Source organism: Phaethon aethereus (genome assembly GCF_964289735.1).
Source record: "Phaethon aethereus genome assembly, chromosome: Z".
Taxonomy (NCBI): domain Eukaryota; kingdom Metazoa; phylum Chordata; class Aves; order Phaethontiformes; family Phaethontidae; genus Phaethon; species Phaethon aethereus.
In genome coordinates, this window is record NC_138577.1 from 17,846,320 (window position 1) to 17,871,058 (window position 24,739).

Here is a 24,739-nt window from a genome sequence, read left to right on the forward strand (position 1 = left end):
TATTATTTCACCTACCTAAGTCCCATACTGGTAAGAGACATTTCTGTACAACTTGCGTACTGCTCCACCACTGTTGCCACAGAAATACTAGAGCTCTGGTGGCAATAGGATTTTCCCAAAATGATTATAACCTATTTTGTTACATCCATTACAAACTTCAGGTCCTTATGCTTCCACACTCAAGGCTAGCTCCCTTTAAAGTTAAATTTTATTAGCGGAACTTTTAAGCAAAAAAACCCAAGAGAACTTCATCTCTAAAGGAATTGGCCTTCTGACACCTCTAGATTTTAGGATTTTTTTTGTTTGTTTTAAAGTCCATCTCTATATAACTTCCAGTAAGCTGAAGTTACAGTATTGTGTTCTCTTTTTAAAGATTAAAGAGTATATAGGCTTGAAACTATGCTAAATGGAAAACCGCAGGATGGTGACCCACAAACAAATGTAAGCAGAAGAGACGACACATCTGCACTCACGATTCTTTCTGAAAACCGCACTATTGTTTAAGCTACTGTTTTGGCACAGTTTCTTCTGGCTGAGCTGGAGTTTAGACCATGGCTAATCTGTGGTCATAATACAATGAGAGCAGAATGTGGAGAGTTTTTACTCTTTTGCAGTACAGTTGTGGCAGCTGAACATTTACTTTTAGCTAAACCCAGGGGCAAGACTAGGGATTTTTCTACCAGTCTTTTTCAGTAGTCATAGTGGAAGCCACAGATTTACCAGTTTTTTCCATGTTTTATACTGTTAAATCTGTGTGTGCAGCCAGGCCGTTATCTTGAATGAAGGGAGTGGTTTTATTCATGACAATTTCACTGGAACTTACTGGATCAAGTAGGAAAAGAGCAATCCATGTATCCATGTTTTGTTTCACTTTTCTAGTCTATTTAAAATCTCAGTTTGACAGCCTTTACTTTCAGTAGCCTGCAGCCTTTACACCTAAATGCGCTGTTTATCACATTCTGGTACAGCTTGTTCAGGAGATGGAGCTCACACAGGGTCCTGTGCAACACTGATAATTGACTTGTGTGGGCAACAAGGAATTCAGGAGATCTACCCCAAGAGTACTTGTGCAAGTCAATATGACAAAGTTTCCTCCAGTCAGTCACAGAAGCCTGCAGTTTTGAAGGCTGGAAACTTGACATGGAAACTGGAAACTGTCAATCAGAAGATAATTTTTCTTACAAATTGAACTGGTCGAGAGAGAGAAACTGGTGATCCAAGAGTATATGAATCCCAAACAAAACTGCTCCTGACTCAAAAATTCTTGTGCCTGTTGAAGGAACATCTGTGAGACAAAGAATTAGAGTCCTGTCATGAGGAAGTAGAAAAGAAAATGGGACCTTAGGGATACATTCCTGTGAAATTAGAGTGTAAAAGAGCAAGTCTTAAATCTGGATTCTGAGCATCGCTAATCCTTATCGTAACTGATGCCACTTCTGTGTTATGATCCATTTTCCTACAAGAGTTTGTACGTCTTGCAGTCCTTAATTTAGCTCATATATAAAGCTGGTGAATTCAGCAGAATTCATTATTAAGACATTGTAGAGCCTATAGCTAAGATCCTTCTGGACTACTTAAAATCTAAGTTTGATTCCATTCCCAGCGGACAGGTTTACTCTTCGCTGGGTAAAGAACTGGCTGGATGGCCGAGCCCAGAGAGTTGTGAATGGCGTTAAATCTGGCTAGTGGCCGGTCACAAGCGGTGTCCCCCAGGGCTCGGTTCTGGGGCTGGTCTTGTTCAATATCTTTATTGATGATCTGGATGAGGGGATCAAGCGCTCCCTCAGTAAGTTTGCAGATGACACCAAGTTGGGTGGGAGTGTTGATCTGCTGGAGGGTAGGAGGGCTCTGCAGAGGGATCTGGACAGGCTGGATCGATGGGCAGAGGCCAACTGTATGAGGTTTAATAAGGCCAAGTGCTGGGTCCTGCATTTCAGTCACAACAACCCCATGTAACGCAACAGGCTTGGGGAGGAGTGGCTGGAGAGCAGCCCGGTGGAAGGGGACCTGGGTGTGCTGGTTGACAGCCGGCTGAACATGAGCCAACAGTGTGCCCAGGTGGCCAAGAAGGCCAACAGCGTCCTGGCCTGTATCAGGAATAGTGTGGCCAGCAGGAGTAGGGAAGTGATTGTGCCCCTGTACTCGGCACTGGTGAGGCCGCACCTCAAATCCTGTGTTCAGTTTTGGGCCCCTCACTACAAGAAGGATGCTGAGGTGCTGGAGCGTGTCCAGAGAAGGGCAACGAAGCTGGTGAGGGGTCTGGAGCACATGTCTTATGAGGAGCGGCTGAGGGGACTGGGATTGTTCAGTCTGGAGAAAAGGAGGCTGAGGGGAGACCTTATCACTCTCTACAACTACCTGAAAGGGGGTTGTGGTGAGGTGGGTGTTGGTCTCTTCTCCCAAGTAACTAGCGACAGAACAAGAGGAAATGGCCTCAAGTTGCGCCAGGGGGAGGTTTACATTGGATATTAGGAAAAAATTCTTTACTGAGAGAGTGGTCAAGCATTGGAACAGGCTGCCCAGGGAAGCAATGGAGTCACTATCTCTGGAAGTATTCAAAAAACATGTGGATGTTGCACTTGGGGACATGGTTTAGTGGGCATGGTTGTGTTGTGTTGCTGGTTGGACTTGATCTTAAAGGTCCTTTCCAACCTTAGTGATTCTGTGATTCAGTTCCTGTCATCATGTTAAGAAGTGACAGTGTGACTTTATTTACCCCTGCAGATGAAGACATGGTCTGCATGGGCTTTATATATTATATGTTCTAGCTATAAATACAGTGCAGGCATCAACAGAAATATTCTAATTTAGAAGGGTTTTCCAGTATATCATTTTCTCAAATTCTTAACCTGTTTCAGTAAAAATAGCTATATTTGTTCTTGATGCCTGTAGCTGAGGATAGAAACAGGAAAAGCCGTAACGTACTTCCTTGCACACTATCTGTTTATAGAAGAAGGGAGAGACTCATGTCATGTTGATTATAGGTATTATGCAATTGAGGCAATTTTACTCATGTCTTTGAAGTAAAGGCACAATATTTAATTTATTTTTCTTTGTTTTGTTTTTAAAAAGATTTTATTTTCAATTAAATACAAAAGAAAGTTCTGGTTTCAAAGCTGGAACATTCATACATTTTAAAAGTTATAAATATAATACTATTCTTTAATGTCTTATACTGTTTTGTTTTGGATCTGTGTTAGAACACAGATTTCATGATCATGTGCTGGTTTTTAACAAAGATTTCTACCATGTGAGAATTGTTTGATTAATTATATTGTGTGAAAGCTCAAATCAAGATCAATTCCAAAGCATTTTGGGGTTTAGGCCAAAGCTGTCAAATATCAAATACCATACCAAAAATAATCAGTGTACTGGGTTTGCGTGGCAAGGTTTTGGTAGCTGGGGGGCTGCAGGGGTGGCTTCTGTGAGAAGCTGCCAGAAGCTTCACCTGTGTCCGACAGAATCAGTGTCAGTGAAGAGAGGTAGACACTTCCATGTGCATGCGATCTCCCTCTGGAAAGCTTTCCAGGCCAAATAGGAAACATTGGCATTTAGACCCTTAAAAATCAGGAAAGAGTTAAGTAGTTACTTTGAAAGCACTGAGTCATACCTGCAACATTTGTTTTTATTTTTGTCACAAGGGTTGGTGAGGCTGACTAATTGTAGCAGTCATTTCATGGTCCTACATCATTTCAATTTTGACAAAGAACAGAAATTAAGAACATAGAAGTGGCATGTTGCCGAACAGACATCTTGCTTAGAGCTGTCCTTATCTCTCTCAGAGCGAGGTTATATCTACACAACGTCATATACGCAAACCTGAACTCAGTTCAAGGTAGCTACTCTAATGAATAGACACATTGCAAAACTGCTCAGCTGGGTAAACAGGAGGCTGTGGTTAGTCTAATACCAAGCTCTGCAGTACCACACTTTCTTTAAAGCAGGTGCAGGGCTAATTCAGCTGTATTTGTACTGAGCTAATCAAACACGGCATAAGCAGCCGGTCCAAAGAGGTGATTACCCGGCAGCAGTCAGCGTTGGTGCAGCCTCACCTTGAGACCTGTGTGCAGTCCTGGGCCCCCAGTTTCAGAAGGATGTGAAGGGCCTTGAGTGCGTCCAGAGGAGGGCAACACAGCTGGAGAAAGGGCTGGAAGGCATGTCCTATGAGGAGCGGCTAACGGCATTGGGCTGGTCTAGTTTGGAGAAAAGGAGGCTGAGGGGTGACCCCATTGCTCTCTGCAGCTTCCTGAGGAGGGGATATGGGGAGAGAGGGTGCTGCTCCCTATTCCCTGGTATCTGGTGACAGGACATGTGGGGATGGGTCAAAGCTGTGCCAGGGGAGGTTTAGACTGGACATGAGGAAGCATTTCTTTAGCATGAGGGTGGTCAAACACGGTAACAGGCTTCTGAGAGAGGTGGTCGATGCCCCAAGCCTGTCAGTGTGCAAGAGGCATTTGGACAATGCCTTAAGAACACGCTTTAACTTTTGGTCAGCCCTGAATTGGTCACACAGGTGGACAAGATGATCGTTGGAGGTCTCTTCCAACTGCAATTCTGTTCTACTGAACCACAGCTATAGGGTTGGCAGATCGCCACGCTGTGTGTCAGGCTGTGATACTAACACTTCTACACTACACAAAAGGGAGCTTGACCCATCTTTCAAATTTGGGTCATCTACGTACATGCACATAACAAGAACTTAAATCTTGCCTCCAATAAAGAATTGGAAGAAAAGTTGATTATTCATTAAAAATGCTGAGTTTCATTTTAACAACATGTTAGTCTGGCTTATGGATTTGTTTGATGTGTCTCCTTCTGTCCCCTGCTGTTTTTCCTGACAGATGTTTTGCAGTGGCCACAAATCAGCAAGTGCAGATCACCTGAACTGGAGACATTTTCATGTTATTGGACTGACGGAAATTTTTATAATCTCAGTGCTCCAAGAACAATACAGCTATTGTACATGAAAAGGTAATAATATGGAAAGAACAAAAGAAAGAGGAAAAGAGAGATAAGTCATATATTTTGCTATGCCTGTTAGCTCGTTGAATTTTTTTGCTATGATATGAGTTGTACTGTTTTTAAGGGCATGAAATGGTGTTTTAAGTGCATATTTTTCAATGTTGAAATTTGTTGCTTATTATTAAGCAATTTGGAGTGACAAGCGTTACTTGGCAGACAGTTAAGAACACATTCTTATTAAATTTAGGTCCAGATTGCAGAATCCAAAACTGAACACTGTGTGGCTTGGGAAGGTTTTTAATAGGGAACTTCAGTTTATTCCTTATCAACCTAACTTGCAACTGTGAGATTTGTTATATCTGTGCACAGATGTGGAGTTTGGATACAAGCCCCTTTCACATTTTTATTAAAGTTTTATAAAGCTCCTGTTGATCAGTTGCTTTTGGATTAAATGTGCATGTCCCAGTGAAAAGGCTGCTCTGAGACTGGGGATTATGTTTCATTGAGCCCTGTTCAATTCTGATTCAGATTCCACTTAAGCTTTTGTAATTTTCAGGATGTTACGCTGATTAGCCTGAAAGAGGACATAGATATTACCAGTAATGGCTATTACGGAAAACAGGTCTTTTGTTTACAAGAATAGGAGTATGTGAGCTTCTCTTCCATCTAATGTACTGGGTTTCAACCTTTTTGATCTACAGGCACTTTCTACTGGTCATGACACATTTGCTTAGCAAACTTAAGCCTAATGGCAAGGCTGGCTTTCCTACTTAATCTTCTGTGACCTCAGAAATACAGGAATACAAGTTAAAACCACCATTTAAGTGTAAATGTTTATCTGACAGTTTTCAGTACCATGAGGGTACAAACTTTAAAAATTAATTAAACTCTACGATAAAGCAGTACCACTTACATTGAGCAGATCACATATTTCATCTTCGTCCTAGAAATTAGAATACGACAATAAGAGATGTGTGTTGAACATCCACATTGAAAATATTTCTGTTTCAATGTGCAAGCAACATTAAGGCTCAGCTCAGGACTGAATTCTGATCATCTAACCCAGTCTCCTACTTAACACAAGCCATAGTATCTAACTGTGTACAACTTTACAAGTCCTGACTGGCACAGCTACAGCATTTCCTTTAGAAAAGTGTCTGGTCTGATCAGCTAAGCACAAGGCCAGTGCTTAGTGGCAGAAATGCTTCTTAACTAATTTATGTAGCATCTGCCTTTTTACTTCTTAAGCACCCACTCCAGTATTGAAGGCTGCACTTGGCATAATTGATTTAGCTTAATCCTCCTTCTGTAGAGCTTCAATGGCTCTTAGTAAGAAAAGACGTTTACAGTATATTTTTATCAAGCCAAGACTGTAATTTTTTAAAAGACCTCTGTTCAGTCTCTATTTGAGCTGAGATATCTTTATCAAGATAAAGAACAGCAACAGCAGGTCTGTTAGCTATGAGATTTGTTTTTCTAAAGTGACTTCAGAAATACTGAATAAATGTCTGTCACTTTTCCTGTGGACTATTTCTAACAATTTGGTTGCTCCCATTTTGCTTTAACTGAAGACTTTTGTAGTTTTGAATCTGCTGAGGCGTTTTCAGCTTGGCCATATGAAAATGAACCTACACAAGTAGCAGAGTTTCTCAGCCTGAGAGTTCATGCCACTCTTTGTAAGTCTGCTGGTTTGTCTTTTTTAAGAGATGAAAGGAATGTGATACTTCCTGCTGCAATTGTTTACAAAGAATATTTATGAATTTTTGAACAAATTCAGAATGGAAAAACAGTTCCTTGCTAGTAGTTCCAAGCCTGTGTTTTAGAAAATCTATATGCCAAGGAATTTAGCCCTTCCTCACTCACAGCGGCTGTATTTCTCTTCCCTTCCTTCACATCTTGCAGTCCTGGGTCAGTTTGTGCCAGATCTCCTGCAGCATCCACCGTGAGGCATTTTCTTGCCTGAGCGATCAATGCTCCAGTGCCTACACCCCGGTTCAGCTCCCCAGGGCACCGAACTCCCTTGTCCTTGGCTTTGCAGGTGGTGCAGTACTGATCTGCCCTAAGGACTGGCTTGCACTGTTTCAGACCTCATTATGTAGCTGGGCACCTTACTGCAATTTAACTTCTCCTGGACAACAGTTGCTAAAATGCAATCAAATTTACCTAAGTTTGTGCTTGCTGGTAGTCATTAGCACCTCCCCGCACAGCAAGATGTGCTGTCTGGTCTTTTGGAAGCAGCATCCAAAGCATAGAAATGCCACTAACAGTGCATGAGAACCTAAAATCATTCATGCAGATTGCTTGGGTAGTGGTTTGGTTTCATTGTAAATCACAGTCAATATTGACATGTTTTTCTCACTTCCATAAAAGTTATGACTAATCAAAAATGCGTCTTGTAATATCTATAATTTGTACTTTGTAAGATCTATAAATCTCTCTTTCATGTACATTACATTTTTGTTGTCATTCTAGGAATGATGAAGACTGGAAAGAATGCCCTGATTATGTCACTGCAGGAGAAAATAGCTGTTATTTCAACACATCCTACACCTCTATTTGGATACCGTATTGTGTTAAGCTTGCCAATAAAGATGAAGTATTTGATGAAAAATGTTTCAGCGTTGATGAAATAGGTATGCTTCCATTATGCATTTTACCTCTATATATCATAATGGGTGTGATGCTATAGGCTTTCGTAGTACTCATACTGAATTTAAATTTTCCCTCTCAGAAAGGTTGGTTTCTAAAAATTATGATGCATGGCAAGGGATTTGGTCTTGTAACATATGTAATGTGATCCACACCAGAAAATATTGCCCAGCTTGGAAGAAAGCTAAAAAATAAAAGCAGGTGGTTTCTCTTTCTGAATACCGGCGGTCTCTCAAATGTGTGCAGATGAGCTTGCCTTTGCTGTCACTCTGAGCCCTTTCTAATGATGCTACATAATCTTGTTCAGTGCGAGCAAGAACGGCATTAAAATCTTGATTTTGTAATGTTCTGGAACCAAACAGGTTTTTGTTCCTGAATCAAAACTAATCTATAGAATCTGGATGTTTAGCATTTCTAAGCTAGAATTTATATTTATTACAGTATTAATTGTGACTGTCTGGGACTTTGCGGATGTTATTGCTTGTTGAGAGCGGTGGTGTATGTATATGCAATTAATTTACTCCTGCAAATGACTAGGATGCCCACTGCTGTCTTTTCTTCAGCTGAGCAAAATTACATTAATTTTTCAGATACCATAGTTTTTCAATTTACTTCTGTATTAGTTACTAAATACTTAATTTATCTTTCTGTATTACTCCAATTATTGTTTATATTTGTAGTGAGAACTCTAAATTTAAATTTTTATGGAGAATTGTTTATGTCCCAGTGTTTTATAAGCTGCTATTGGGAAATGTAGTGTAATAGCTAATATATTCTTAGTCTTCTTTATTAGTCACTCAGGTGAGATTTATGCAGACCATGTCTACTGCCAATGGCAGGGTGTCTTCTTGTTACCAGACTTGTAGTGACTTTGTCATTGACTCATAGGTTTGGATTTTAATCAGCAAATATGTGGTTAGTAGCATCTTTAGCCCTGAAATCATTTAACAGTGTGTAGTAAGAATGATCATTTCACATTGAAAACTGGCTGTTTTATTCCAAACACTCTATTTAAACAGTACTACCTGATCCCCCTGTCCACCTTAACTGGACTCTGCTAAATACTAGTCAAACTGGGATCCATGGGGATATTCAAGTAAGATGGGATCCACCACCAACAGCAGATGTTCAGAAGGGATGGATTACTCTGGAGTATGAATTGCAGTACAAAGAAGTTAACGAGACAAAATGGAAGGAGGTATGAAGCAAATATTTATTATACAATAGTCATAGCACAGTGCAGGCCTGTTCTGTCCCTAACACTTTTGTAATACTATGAAAAGCAACAGGTTTGTAATTGCCGGTTAGATGATACCTTAAGTCTTAAAAAATATACCCATATTCTTCTGGAGTTTTCTAGCAAACATTGTAACTTTATGTGTCAAGACAGTTGGCATGCAGGATAATATTAACCCTGAAATCTCTGTATTAGATTAGAAAGCATAGCAATAGTCAGATATATACAAGTGTTTCCAAGGATAAAATATTTCTCTATTGTTTTCCTAAACAATTAGCTATTTGAAACAGTGCATGGTATTTCTAGTAGTTGGAATAGGAATATTTTGCTTGGAAAATGTCATGATGTCAGTCCAGATCCTTCAGGGTATCTGTAAAGTTCTAATGTTTATAATTATCATTTCAGTAGATTAAAAAAAAAAACCAAACTTTGAGTTATCATTTAAAATTTGATACAATAAGCAAATAAAAATAACGCAATATAGATAGACATACAGTTTTCATACCAGACAGCAATGGGGAATTGTGACTATGTGGATAGTCCATGAAAATATAAAATATACATACCCCAAATCTTCTAAGTTTGCTTTTTTTAAATCATTTAACTTCTCATGTAGTTAGTTTTCCTATTACAGGGAAGAAATTGTACTCAGCTTACATGAATGCACAGGCTAAGTGCCAGTGCATTGTGGCATATTTGCATATGGAGAACTCTTCCTGAATACCATGCAATAAGAACATCATTTCAGAGCAGAACCTTTCCTTTGCTTTCTTATTAATATGAACTGAGGCAACTGACAGAAGGAAAGCAGATAATACTGTTACGAATTTGTCTTAATCTACAAAAGGCAAATTTACCAATTGAAACACAGTCAAACTGGTTTGCTTGCCTTCATCTGTGAAAGACCTTGGACCCCTCCTCACCTCTGATCCTTCTCTATATTAGCATTCTCTGTTTATCCTACTCCTTATTAGTAATTCTACAGCGAAACAGGCCTATAATGTCTATAACTTTTTCCTAATATTTGTCTGAATTTCTCTCTATACTGGTTTAAGGTATACTTACTGTACAGCCTTTACATTTTAAAGCCTACAAAATGAGTTAAGTTTAGGTAGTAAATCGATACTCCTTAAGAACCTGATCATCTGCAGAATATTTATAGGATTTACAAAAGCAGGTGGCAATACAGATATCTCTTTAAAAAGGCACATTTTTGATTTTTTATCAGCCTTTAGGTATCAATTGTATAAATACCCTAATAAAGCTTTGTTCTTGCTCCAGTACCATCAATAACTCCAGCATGCCTTGAGAATAGTTATTCTCCGGAGAGCAAAGGTTTGAAGATCAGTGTTTCTTCTTTCAGAAAATAGATACGGAATTGCTGAATACTATACTTGCCTGAAGCAAAACAGTACTATAGATTATGTTGTACTACAGCTGTATATATTGTATGTTATTGAGCCTTTCAGCTTAAAAGCACAAATGTGGCATAACTCCCTGAAACACTATCAGAGCACAAAAGAGAAATTTCTGAACAAGAACTTGATCTGGCCTAAGACAATAGCAAATCTCTGAATAACAGCATTGGAGCAATTATTTCATTCTTTGCATTGTTTGCTACAAATATCTTCTGGAATGAGTGTTGAAGCAGTAAAGAGATAAAGGTCTAGTTATACTGTTATTAGTAGTTTTTTACACAAAGGATAATTGTTGACTGCTTAAGTATACCGTAAGGCTTTACATACAACTGATACAGAAAACGGATACAAAAATTAATTTATAGTACTTAAATTGTACTAAGCCTCCCTGTTACTGAGACTTGTCTGTAATTTTTTTAGAAGTTTTGGGATGAACCTGTTTGATTTTTAACATATAGCATTAATTTTTTTCAATCCATTTACTAATTGAAAATAGATAACTAAAGAGGACTAAAACATTAATTAGTAAATATTGTAACAGTAAGTTATAGTGATAAGAGGATCAAAATTATTTTCTGAGAAACTCTTAAAACCAATAAAATCCCCACCCTCACATAGCAGGTGTTCAGGAGACAGAGGCAAATGTAAACTGGCTCACAGTTTGAAAAAAATTCATCATTGTTACTAGCTCCTTGCTGGGTATCTTTTTAAAATTCTACCCTCCTATCTCGGAAGTGTTGCCCATTACATTCACTAGACTAGAATTCTGTCCCCTCTTATGTCTGTGCAAGCTTCCTAGTCATGCCTAGCAATAGCTATACAGACCCTGTGAGGCTGCTGTGTTTTTCAAACAAGATGCGAAAACACACATCATCTGAGCAATTGTGAAGAATGGTGACTTCATAGTGAAGTATCTGCCTGTGAAGTGCCTAAAAATGTATGTGTGATAGGGAATCTTGAAAATCTAATTTTCCTTCAGTTATTTATTGTATTTTAGATTGGTCTGATCTTTTGACTCACTAAAAAAACCACAAACAACCCAGGCCCAGATCCACCTGACATGGGATGAAATTGGTGATCACAGCTCAGTCCTCAGTGAAGAGGGCTGGACCAGGGAGGACTCTGCTGGCTCCTGTTATCTTGTTGAATTTTTGCTGGAAAAGGTCCATTTCACACTGCAGTGAAGTGCGCTTAGGGCAGGGCAGCATGGAGTACCAACTCCAGAGCTGAACAGCATCACTGTCGGTACAGCACTGTGGCTGAGATACAGGGCTTACTGGTTCGAGGGATGCAAAACTCATCTCCCTACACTGCACTGGATATAATATCTCCATGTGTTGCGTGGGTGCCCAGTGCTGTGCTGTGCCTACCCAGGGTACCTCTGAACCTTTCCCTGGTACTGCCCATCTCCCAGTTTTCACCATTTTTCTGTAAAAGCCATTGCCTTGGTTGCCATGTTGCCTGTCCTGCTTGGGCCAGCCTCTGTCTCTGTTGCCCCCGTCCCGGTCTGTGTTAACCCCCTCTTGCAGGGCCAGACTCACGGAGGCAGCGCAGTCACACAGCGCAGCGTGACAGCGGGTTTGTCGCACCTTTCTTTAGCATGGCAGTCACAAGCATCACTCTGTGTGCACTGACTGAACAGCCTGCAGTAAGTCCAGCAACCCAGCGGTCTGGTTCCAAGCTCCCCTCCACATACTTTAAAGGAGTTTGCTCTACGTTGTCGTGCATTTTTATTAGTTGTCTCTTATCATGTCTGTCTCATATAGCTTTTAATTGATTTAATCTATATGACAAATGCTATTCAGTTCATGCTGAACCTTCCCCAGTCTATACATCTTGCTCCATCCAGGTGTCTTACATAAAGTTTTGTTAGTTGATTGATGGACTAGAGACATCCTGCCCATTAATCAATAATCTGTTCTTTAGCAACTCTTGGGCAATTTCAGGTACACAGCTACAGTAATTTTACCTCATATTTTTCAGCACTGTAATTTAGCTTGCATACTGCTTTTTCCAAGTGCCACCATTATTTGGGGTACATAGAATTTTAGGTGGTCCAGCATCCCTAAGAATCTCCACTAATTGTCTCAGAAAAAAGAAAAAAAAAACAACCAACAAAAACCACCTACCTATAAAACTTTAGTGTACTATTTCTTTGTGGCTTCGTAGCACAAAATAAGTAAACTGGACTAGTATATATTGTATTCCATTACCAACACTTTCCAGCTGGATAGTCTTCACATGTGAAAAAGCCTTTGTGATGTAGAGCAATGGTTCTCCACAATCTTGTGCTCAGCCACTAGTAGGGAAAAGCAGCCTGTCTGGAGTCACTGCCTTCTCCAAAATATGACTGATTGGTTCTCAGAACACTTGAGTCTGGAGCCACCAGACTCAGAGAATACCACAGATCGTAGCTAGCAACAGAATGTGTCTCAAGTTTAGATTATGCGTCTACGATGAAGGTAACAATTGTATTGTTGAAGCTTCCTTCAAATTCCCAATGGCTGCTGTTTCCTAGGTGTTTTAATTCTTAGCCCACGATGAGTTTTGTCATGATCATCCTTGATAGTGAAGTAAAAGTAGAATATAACATTTGCCACATGGATTTCTATTTTGAGCACATTTTCCTTATTTTTGTATACTTTTGTTGGGCTGTTGGAGCTAAAATACATATTCTTAGAGGAGTAATAGAAGAAGAGAGAGATTTCACATATTAGGACCTCTAATGTGACTTCCTACATTGTTTGATATGTGGCAGTATTTAAGTATGTTGCAGTTAGTAATATAGAAGTCTCAAGACCGACAATCTGATGCCAGCTCTCAGAGAGTCTCCATTATCACATTTTAAATATAGTTGAAGATTTTGGGACCTATGTAGCGTTCCCCAAATAAATACATTTGTAAGATGCAATACATCTGGTTTGAAGGCCTTTAACTAGTTTTAAGGCTCCCATGTTATTTTAACAAGGTTTTTGGCATTGTAAAGTCAATAACATTGTGTTGTAACGGTAAAAAGGATTTACAACTTGATAAGATCAGTAAGAGATGTTCACATCACCTACTTATGGCATATAACTGGGGGCAGCTGCCTTTCTTCACTGACTGTATTTACAGAGAGCTTGGATTCTCCACTTTTGGTCCACTGAATCACGGCAAAGCCTCATGGCTAGTAAGTCAAAAGTAAATGGTGTGAATTTTCTCTGAACTCTTCTCATGGTATTCTTACAGTTCCAAGTAGCAAAAACACCTTGAAATGTTCATGTCTGAAGTCAAGAAGCAGTGTAAAATTCCCAGTACAACTCAAACAAATAAATCACAGTCCTTCTGTCTTTACAGTTAGAACCGCGGCTCTCAACAGTGGTTCCACTATACTCTCTGAAGATGGGAAGAGATTATGAGATACGAGTCCGATCAAGACAACGTACCTCCGAAAAATTTGGGGAGTTCAGTGAAATCCTTTATGTATCTTTTTCTCAAACAGGCATTGAATTTGTTCATTGTGCTGAAGGTAAATAAGCAAAGTGCAGCAAAGTGTTTTTATAACCATACTGTCTTTTTGTCTTTTCGGTGGTGGGGGTGGTTTTTTTTCTCCTTACCATTAATGTTATATGCTTGAATAGATTGATAATTCTACCTGCTACAGGAAAATCATTTGGTGAGATTGAGAATGTGCAAGTTCCATATAAAAGTTCAGAACTAAAATCAGCAGCTCATCAGAGAGCAAAAATACAGATAGCTTTAAGAACCACTGTTGCACATCTTACAGAGCCTAAAATACAGTTAAATCTCATACTTCATCATCTAAAATGAGCGCTCTGGTAATGAAGAGGAGAATTGTCATTTCTATTAGTGTTACACCGCTACCTAAGTTTGTTATCAGAATGATGTGCTTTTCTGATCTGCCCGATACTATCAAGGACAGTGAGTGTTTTTCCGATTCTTGCTTCTATCTTGTACTTGTTTTTAAAGTGCTATTAAAGACAGAAGAAACAGTCATTGAGGACCACACTTTTTTCTATTAAAACAATGAGACAGTGCCTTTTCGTAAAGCATTCTCAAGTCTAAACTACTAAATTAACTCTTCAAAATACGAGCTCTTCAGCAAATTATTTCACCAAGCTGCTTCACTTCATTTTCCAGAGTATTAGTGAAGGTGCTAAATAAAAACACCCATAACTCTTATCTTTCAAAATCTTGCTAGATTCCCCTTTTTAACTCTTTGTATTACTAGTTTTCATTCCTAATTTGTATGAACAGATAATGCTACGGACATGTGGCATTATTTTATTAACGCCAACTGCATTAAGATGTCAAGGTTTTCATATGAACAAAACTAAAATACTATGAAAATCTAAGGCCATCCTACAAGCACAGTTTTCTTCAGTCACTGAAAGTTGCAGATTCTGCAAGTTGATCCATATCCGTACATCTCACACAGCAGCAGTGATCTGATTGGACTGAGAATTTATTCTTGCGTGTTTTGTAAATCACCTTTAGGAACACAGAATTAAAATTTAAATTCCCCGTGTATTGAAAATTTAAAGTAGTTAAGTTCAAATGCAGTATTCTAACTTTTTGAAGAAGCTGGACATTTGCAGGTCTCACTGACATGACAAGGAGTTACTGGTTCTCCATTAAAATAGGGACCTGTCTAACACAGACATATCCTGGTAAGACTTTACTCATTCCTGAAAACATGTCAGTCAAAATCTAAGCTGGGAGCCTAGGGCTAAAACTGGTACCTGATTTTTTTTTTTTTTCCCAAAAGTATGTATATTTAAGTTCATGTATAGAATTCTAAAGCTTTCTGTCCAGTATTCCTTGGACCAAAAAAATGAGTGAGGTTTACATGGAAAACTTAAAATTGGGAACAAGTAAGAAGAATCTAAGACAGCCAGATTAATTTCTCTATACTTTGTATTCTACATTGTCAGCTTAAGTATAAGGGAATTGCCAGTATTTAAAAGAGGAAACATTTCATTTATCAGCATGGTTCTTCATTTCTACCAAATTGTATTTCTCAATGACCTAAATTCCTTGTAGCCCCCTGCAAGGTAATTAAAGGGAGAATTAATTTTTTTTAAGTTGATGGTTCACAACATAATTAATGTTTGGCCTTTAGAAAGAGGAGTAGTATGCTTTTTGACGCCACCATATTTTAGGTTCTGTGAGAGAAGAATAATTTGCCTACGATTTAGTATGCTATTAATAATGTTCTCTCAGCATGGACAAACAAGCAGTAACATGGTCTGTGGCGTTATATGCCATCAGGACTACTAGTAGCATGTTCCAAGCAGGCAGAATGTTCCTCATAGCTGGTTTTGCTACATACATTGTCTGTACTAAGATCTTGTTTATATTTAAAAACTCGGTCTGTTTTTACAAGAAGTCTCAGTGGACTCACAAACGCAGCAGGGAAACTATTGAGACCAAAAGGGTATTTTTATTTCTGCTTAACACATAACTTTCACATTTAACTAACCAAAAATTCTATCAGTTTTTACCACTTTCAAATCCTCAGGCAGTGGAAGAGAATGTATAAATTAAAGATGCAACAGCGATGCAAATTGCTGCTAACATGTTTTTGTTCTGTTGTTTCAGAAATTGAGTTTCCATGGTTCTTAGTTGTTGTCTTTGGAGCATGTGGGCTGGCCGTAACAGTGATCTTAATCCTGCTGTCTAAACAACCAAGGTAGAGAGTTTTTACTTGTCAGATTTTACGTACTTGTAGCTTAAAAAATAGAGTGCTTCAATTGTTTCAAATCTGAGGGACTAAAAACTATTTTGAAGATTGTTGTCCATTCTCATAAGCTACATAGTCGTTGGCGTATGTATATACTGGTCCTTCAGCAGTGGGAATCTGATTATGTTGATAGCTCCTCTTCCTTTTGGACTGCAGAACATTTTATTCTACAGTATTTACACAGTTAATTTACTTAGACTTTGAGGAGGATTGGTTTTTTAGTCTATTCCTATTTTGTAAATACTATTTTTACTGCCGTACTGTTCAAAAGATTCACACAAACATATGTCTATATATTTGTTCTTCAACTATTCCACTAATTTCTGAGTATTTCTTTATTCAGCCAAGGGAAAGAGCTTGAGTAATAGGGCAGTATTTGGTCTCTGTGGATAGACTGCAGCTCCTGTAAATAACAGGAAGAAAATAAAACAAAGCACATGATTGTGTCATTTATAAAAATGAAACAATGACACATGTATAAAAATGACAAAATGGTCTCAAAGTGAATTAATCCCCTAATATGTGTGTTCAGGGGTAGGTTTTGGCAGAATAATTCAGCTCGGATGTCGTATCAGAACTGTCCTAGACTATGGAGCAACACCATGGTCAAGTCCCAGTGCACACATGCATGTTGTAAGGGGTCTTGTAAACACACTTTGAAAATGAACACTGAGGTGTTTTGCACACACTAGCACAAGGACAAGTCATTGAAATGAAAACAAGATGGTGCAGTGGGAACAGCTCTACGAAAAATAATTTAGACAAGCAGCACTATGCTTTGGCAGAGCTTAATTTCAGGAAGCCACTCCCTGCAATAGCATCCTAGTCCCAGAGTTAAGAGCAAGGCTCCTGACACAATGCATGACAAAAGTGTCAGAATGGGGCAAGAACAACTTACACGTGGGACCAGGAGCTCACTAAGGTCAGCACACAGAGCAAGGAGCGGCTTGGTCACAGAAGATGCTAAGGAATGAAGCATGTCTCTGATCAGAGCTTTTAATATCTTCCATGCTAATCATGACTGCTGGAGAAGGATTTTCTCCACTGAGGACCTTTCATCTGGAAAGTCTTTCTGGACCTGTAGGCCTACACCCTTTTCTTCAAACTGATGCATGTGGTGGTGGGTGGGAGTGGCAATATCTTCTGCAGAGGAGCAGGCTGCATAGATTTCCAGTAATGCAAATAATGCATAGTTCTCCTTCCGGAATGATTTCTCCAGGCAGTGAGTGGTAAGATCCTTTGTCTGTTTCGTTAGAAGCAGTGCCCCGTCCTGTCAGAACAGCTGATTTGTGGATTCAGCTGTAAGTGCAAGTCTTAAACTGGTTCCCTGAGAGCCCAGACAGTGCACAGCTAACACAGCCCCTCCAGGGATCAAGCAGAAAAGTACAGGATTTCAGCCTCTCATTGAGGCTTGCTGGGCAGAACTTTGAGGGTCTGCCAGAAACAGAAGCAGCAGGAATTTGGGCCTGCCATAGCTAGGCAGAAGGTGCCTAAATTTCTCTCTAGCACTCTCTAAGACTCCTCTGATCCTCTCTAGTCCTTACAAAAGTCCCTAACAATGCAGCAAAACTCAAGTTTGGATTTGGATCTACCATTCCTACAGCTTACTTTCTAAAATAGGCAAGTAGCGCAGTATAAAGAGGATGTTGAATTTTCCTTTTGGGAACTACAGTTTCTCTGTTTGGAAAAGAAGCAGAGAGGTAAAATGGAGAAGATAGGCCTGACCTTCTGTTGTTGGATTATTATTAATGGAAAATCATCCTTCTATTTGGGTTTTTCTTTTTTTTTTTTTTTTTTGGTCTCCTCAAAGAATTAGCAATTCACTTTATGAAGGATTAGAATAATATGCATTTCCACAGTATGTACATGGATAAGTTGCTAGTTCTTTCTCTGCAAGGGTAAAACCTTGTCATTATTATTTATCGTTTGTTATGTTAATAATTCAGAAAACAGAAGTGTCATAGAGATGGCAAAATAATAGCCTAAATTTTTGCAGTTGGGTTTCTGTTTTATTTATTAGTTCTAAAGGAATTCACTCTTTCCACCAACGCCCTTTTTCTATTCCCCTATTTAAATTTATTGGACTTATGCAAGACTACTGTGTCCCTGAAAAAAAAAATTTGGGAAGGTCACTCTGCACACTGAGGCTTTTATCATGTTCTTTTGAAAATTACATAAAAAGTGAAACTATTGACAGAGTTCCAGGGTTTTACTCTTTTTCTATAGAGCATTAAATTATCAAAGACCAGACTCCAAAAGAGATTCCCACATAAACATATATGATTTCAACAAGGAAGGTTGCAGAAAACTTTCTATTTGCAATGAGAGAAAACAGTCACTCTTTTCCTTAGTACTATTTGAATTTAATCTTCAGACATTTCAGTTTTGAAGTAATTAAGTGTAAATGCAGTGTAAGGCTTTCTTCTAACTTCTCCAAAAAGGACCACTGTCAATTAAAAGCTCTAATTTATTTTTTCCAGGTTAAAAATGTTGATTTTTCCTCCTGTGCCAGTTCCAAAGATTAAAGGGATTGACCCAGATCTCTTGAAGGTAATACTGTGCTCTAAAATATATAGTGGGAATCACTGTAGTAGTAGCAGGTGACAACTGTTGTCCCAGGCAGAAAAATTTTGTAGGAAAAAACTATGACATGGGGGGAGTTGCCACAGAATTAGTTTTCATAAAATAATAAAAAAATCTTACAATTATTATATCAGCTACAGTTACCTTTTCTTAAATTAACACCATAAAAAGCACAAGCTTTTTATTTCCTTTATTATTATTTATTTCCTTTATAACAATCATTTTTTCTTGCTTATAGAAAGGAAAGCTAGATGAATTGAACTCCATCTTAGCCAGCCATGACAATTATAAGACACATCTATACAATGATGACTTGTGGGTTGAGTTTATTGAGTTGGACATAGAAGACCCTGATGAAAAGAACAGAGTCTCAGATACTGATAGGCTCTTGAGTGAAGATCATCTGAAATCACACAGTTGCTTGGGAGCCAAGGATGATGATTCTGGACGAGCCAGTTGTTGTGAACCAGATATTCCAGAGACAGACTTCAGTGCAAGCGACACATGTGATGCCATCTCCGATATTGATCAGTTCAAAAAGGTGACTGAAAAAGAAGAAGATCTCTTGTGCCTTGATAGGAAAGATAATGATGAGTCACTTCCAAGCCTTGCCGACACCGACACCCAACAGCCACATATGAGTACTCGGTCTGAAAATGCCCAGCCATGGCCACCTTTTGCAGACAGCATTGACTCAGCTAGTCCATCAGTCCATACCCAGCTAAGTAACCAGAATTCACTGACAAACACTGACTTTTATGCGCAAGTGAGTGATGTTACTCCAGCAGGCAGTGTAGTACTTTCACCAGGGCAGAAATCCAAGCTGGGGAGAGCACGGTGTGAAGGCTGCATGGAACAAAGCTTCACCATGGACAATGCCTACTTCTGTGAGGCAGATGTGAAAAAATGTATTGCTGTGACTTCCCACAAAGAGGATGAGCCGTGTGTTCAGGAGCAAAGTTATAATGAGGATGCTTACTTCACCACAGAGAGCCTTACCACTACCAGTGTCAATCTTGGAGCTTCAACAGCAGAAACCCCAAGTTCAGAGATGCCTGTCCCAGACTATACGTCTATTCATATCGTCCACTCTCCACAAGGCCTTGTGCTCAATGCAACTGCACTGGCTGTGCCAGACAAGGAATTCAACGTGTCTTGTGGCTATGTGAGCACAGACCAGCTGAACAAAATCATGCCGTAGCTCTTCTTTGACTAGGTGTGTGCAGTATTTCACAGCAGAGGGTTAGCTCGGGCTTTATGCTGAAACCAAAATGAAGTCTAAAAGTTCCTCCTTGTTCTTACAATTTTATCTGAAATGTTGCAACATACAATATTCATCAGAATATTCCTACTGTGTTCTGTAAATATTATCTATGAATTTGTCTTGAGACTGTTTTAGTAGCAGTGACTGTCTTGTCCTTGTGGGTGTTGATTTTTGTGATACTAAACATTGAAGTTACTGTGTTTAATGTACAGTAAATCACGCTTTTTGAAAAAGCTAAAAATCAGGTGGTTTAAAGTCTAAAAATTTAGGAAAAACCGTGCTGTTGGCAGAGATCTTTATATCAATAATTGGGAACTGAACATACAGGTGAAAAAACAAAAGTGGCTTGAATAAATAACACATCTATTTTGACTTCCGTAAATTGATAAAATGTATTTTAGTATTTTAGTCATAAAAACATAAACATTTTCTATTACACTACACAATCTAGTTCAATTATGATGACCCATCTAAGGAATGTAACTGCTGCAATCTTATAAAGGAGCTTTCTGTTTTATAAAAGTTTTGTTCACAGCAAAAAGAAAGAACAGATTTTTACAGAGCCATTTTATACCTCCAAAGAAACCTATAGAGAAATTTTGAAATATTATAGAAGCTTGAAGTAACTGATTCTATTACTTTCTTATGGTAACTAATATAGAAATACACATTAAATTTAAAGTTTTGTAGAAAACTTTAAAATATACAAAATATTTGGGCAAATTATTCTGTTCTTGATCAGATTCTGGTTAATGCTAATACTATACTTTTTTATAAGCAAAATTTTGTTGACCATAGTATAAAACAGTGTGCAACTACACATTCACTGAAAGTTTTTGAGAACATTTGAATAAGCTCTGGTGACTTAGAAGCATAATCTCTTCACATTTGACCAACTTCTGAAGCCCTCCTACAGCCAAAGGTATCACTACATTTATTAGTTTGCGCCACATAAAGTCTTGATTAAAAAAAAATTAAATAAGGACTTCAGGAGTTAGCCAGCAGTCATTTTTAAAGATATAGCAGGATTAAAAGACTTCAGTGGAAAGAGGGGATTTAATACAGTATTGTTCAAAAGTGTTTTTCGTTTTTGCAGCCTAACAGCATCTCCTCTGACCGCGTTAGGCAGACCTTCAGAAGGAAAGGAGAGAAATCTGAAACTCAGTGGGAAAGCTCTCTTTGTTCTTACGTGTATTAAGAACCTGGTGGAGCTTTGCAGTGAACTGTTATTGCTTCAGAAGGTAACTTCCTAGGCCATGGTTTCATCATAGCAGGGTGCTTCTCAGAAAACAAATAGGGACGTACATTTCTTTTCTCTGACCTGAAGAGAAGTGTATGAAGTGCAGCGAATGCAGGTCTTGCTCATGATGGCTCCCACTGAACTCACAGATGTTCTCTTTGTGACCAAGGGCTACAGTACTGGGCCCAATTATTGGGTGGGATTTTTAAGTAAGCACGTACTTTATGGTAAATGTGCATTAGATATTCTGCTAATTTGCTGCTATATTTTTCTAACAGCTACATTATTTAGTTTCATATAAAATTTCATAGATGATAGACACTAATGCAAGTAATGCCTATGTGTGTGTTTGGAAGAAGTTTCTTACTCTGTTTCTATTGCCAAAAATAGTTAAATACCTCAGTCAAACTCAGAATGTCATTTTGGTACTTTACTGGTCACACAAGCCATTATACGCCGGTCAGAAGATGTGTCTTTCATTTTCTATTTAACTTTCCTTATGTCAGTGTTTTGTTTGGTTTTCTCAAAGTTTAATAAATGTATTGTCTTTGATCCGTCTTGACACAATGTGTTTTATTGCAGATAATTATTTTTTAATGGGAAAAATACAGATTTTATTAGGAGAAACCAAGTGTTTCTCTTTGAATATAGTAGAACATAGCTCTCCTTAGAACAGAAGCAATGCCTAGTGAGATCAGTGTTTTCACTGATTGATATGTATATAGTTAAAAATAGAGGCACGGACCTAAATTTATAGGTGGAGATAGGACATGCTGTACCCAGAACTGGCCAAGACATGTGTTACTAATTTAGCAGACCGGTTTACCTTTGGCTGGAACAGCCTGTGGTTGCAAATAAATAAGCTGCAGTAGTTCAAGATCTACACCTACAGTTGAATCCACAAATCAGGTATTCTGACAAACCTCGATAGTTACTTGTAGTGATAGCTAAAACCTAGCAGTATACAAACTCTGAAATGTCAGAAATGTCAGATAGTCTGTCTCTGTGGAAAATGCCGTATCGTGAACATCTCCCATTTTGTACCTTCGTAATGTACTACTGCCTCTCTTCTCTCTCTAGAGGTAGAGAGCTGTTGGAGGAATCCAACCAGACAAGGGTAAGCCCCTTCCTCCCAAGGGAATTAGGGTGTGATTCAGTTCCTCTGTACAGATGTCTAATGCCATTTAAGCCATGTAATCAGACTTACAGGTGCTGGTCCAGAACAGCACAGGTCTTTTGTAGATTCTCTCTTATCTAAAAGCCTGAATGATGGTAGATGCCCATGTTTTGGCAGTTGAATTGATCCAGGAGGAATACACAGCTCAAGGTAGGTGTGTGTTTGCAGGGACACAGTGTAATGACCTCTTTTGGTGGTAACTATCACTTGGGTCAGCTTAAAGGGACTGTGAAAAGCCAGCTTGAGCTCCTTCCCACTTCCAGCAGCAGTGCAGCTCAATGATCACATGCTTAATGACTGCAGTCTGTGTGTACAGCTCACATGGGGGTGTTTAGAAGAGAAATCCAAGTGTCAGACTTGTGGTTGTCTCTGAACTTTACGTTTTATACTAGCAATCCACTGTTTTCCTACAGAACACAGCAACGTCTTATTTCAAGATATGATCACAGAATCACAGAATCATTAAGATTGGAAAAGACCTTTAAGATCAAGTCCAACCAGTAACACAACACAGCCATGCCCACTAAACCATGTCCCGAAGTGCAACATCCACGTGTTTTTTGAATACTTCCAGAGATGGTGACTCCATCACTTCCCTGGGCAGGCTGTTCCAATGCTTGACCACTCTCAGTAAAGAAATCTTTCCTAATATCCAATCTAAACCTCCCCCTGGCGCAACTTGACATTTCCTCTTGTTCTGTCACTAGTTACTTGGGAGAAGAGACCAACACCCACCTCACCACAAGCCCCTTTAAGGTAGTTGTAGAGAGCGATAAGGTCTCCCCTCAGCCTCCTCTTCTCCAGACTGAACAACCCCAGCTCCCTCACTCGCTCCTTGTAAGACTTGTTCTCCAGACCCCTCACCAGCTTCGTTGCCCTTCACTGGACACAATCCAGCACCTCAACGTCCTTTTTGTAGTGAGGGGCCCAAAACTGAATACAGGATTCGAGGTGCAGCCTCACCAGTGCCAAGAATGGGCACAATCACTTCAATACTCCTGCTGGCCACACTATTGCTGATAGAGGCCAGGACGCTGTTGGCCGCCTTGCCTACGTGGGCACACTGCTGGCTCATGTTCAGCTGGCCGTCAGCCAGCACACCCAGGCAGCTCTCCAGCTCTTCCCCAAGCCTGTAGTGCTGCGTCGGGTTGTTGTGGCCAAACTGCAGGACCCGGCACTTGGCCTTATTTAAACCTCATGACCTCGACGCATTGATCCAGCCTGTCCAGATCCCTCTGCAGAGCCCTCCTACCTTCCAGCAGATCAACACGCTCACCCAACTTGGTGTCATCTGCAAAATTCCTGAGGGAGCACTCCATCCCCTCATCCAGGTCATCAATAAAGATATTGAACAAGACCAGCCCCAGAACCAAGCCCTGGGGAACACCACTTGTGACCGGCTGCCAGCCGGATTTAACGCCATTCACCACAACTCTCTGGGCTCGGCCATCCAGACAGTTCTTTACCCAGCGAAGAGTACACCTGTTTAAGCCACGAGAATTCTCCAGGAGAATGCTGTGGGAGACGCTGTCAAAGGCTTTACTAAAGTCCAGGTAGACAACGTTCACAGTCTTTCCCTCATCCACTGAGCGGGTCACCTGGTCATAGAAGGAGATCAGGCTGGTCAAGCAGGACCTGCCTTTCATGAACCCATGCTGGCTGGGCCTGAGCACTTGATTGTCCTACACATGCCCTGTGAGCGCCCTTCAAGATGAACCTCTCCATAATTTTCCCCGGTATGGAGGTCAGGCTGACAGGCCTGTAGTTCCTGGGATCCTCCTTCCAGCCCTTCTTGTAGGTGGGCATCACATTGGCAAGCCTCCAGTCTTCTGGGACCTCCCCTGTTAACCAGGACTGCTGATAAATGATGGAGAGTGGCTTGGCAAGCTCCTCCGCCAGCTCTCTCAGTACTCTTGGGTGGATCCCATCAGGCCCCATAGACCTGTGGGTGTCCAGGTGGCTTAACAGGTCCTTAACTGTTTCCTGCTGGATTATGGGCAGTTTATTCTGCTCTCCATCCCCATCTTCCAGCCCAGGGGGCTGAATACCCTGAGGATACCTGGTCTGGCTATTAAAGACTGAGGCAAAGCAGGCATTCAGTACCTCAGCCTTTTCCTCATCCTTGGTGACAATGTTCCCCCCAACATCCAATAAGGGATGTAGACTCTCCTTGGTTCTTTTTTTCTTGTTAATATATTTGTAAAAACATTTTTTGTTGTCCCTTATGACTGTGGCTTGATTGAGTTCTAGCTGGATGCACTTGCCAGACACAGAAACACTTGTTTTACGTGGCTGCAAAGCATCCTGTGCATTTACTTCCATCATTTCTTTGAACTGGGGGGATATATATGTGTGCTCTACAGAAAGAGCCTCTGGACTAGTAATTTTTTTTCTCTCTTATTCACATTGAGAAACAATGCTACATATTGTCCCAATGCCAGACATAAGTGTCAATGGAAAAGTGAC

General features: G+C 39.7%; 1 protein-coding gene across 1 annotated transcript in view; it reads left to right on the forward strand.

Annotated features, from left to right (window-relative positions):
• Nucleotides 1-19,793, forward strand: part of GHR (growth hormone receptor) — a gene marked incomplete at both ends in the record, with an annotated part of 73,250 nt that extends 53,457 nt beyond the window's left edge. The window contains 7 exons of the mRNA XM_082013037.1: nucleotides 4,842-4,971; nucleotides 7,435-7,595; nucleotides 8,631-8,809; nucleotides 13,603-13,774; nucleotides 15,868-15,958; nucleotides 18,490-18,559; nucleotides 18,831-19,793. Coding sequence (XP_081869163.1) covers nucleotides 4,842-4,971; nucleotides 7,435-7,595; nucleotides 8,631-8,809; nucleotides 13,603-13,774; nucleotides 15,868-15,958; nucleotides 18,490-18,559; nucleotides 18,831-19,793 — 1,766 coding nt within the window. The remainder of the gene's footprint in view (nucleotides 1-4,841; nucleotides 4,972-7,434; nucleotides 7,596-8,630; nucleotides 8,810-13,602; nucleotides 13,775-15,867; nucleotides 15,959-18,489; nucleotides 18,560-18,830) is intronic.
• Nucleotides 19,794-24,739: the final 4,946 nt, after the last annotated feature.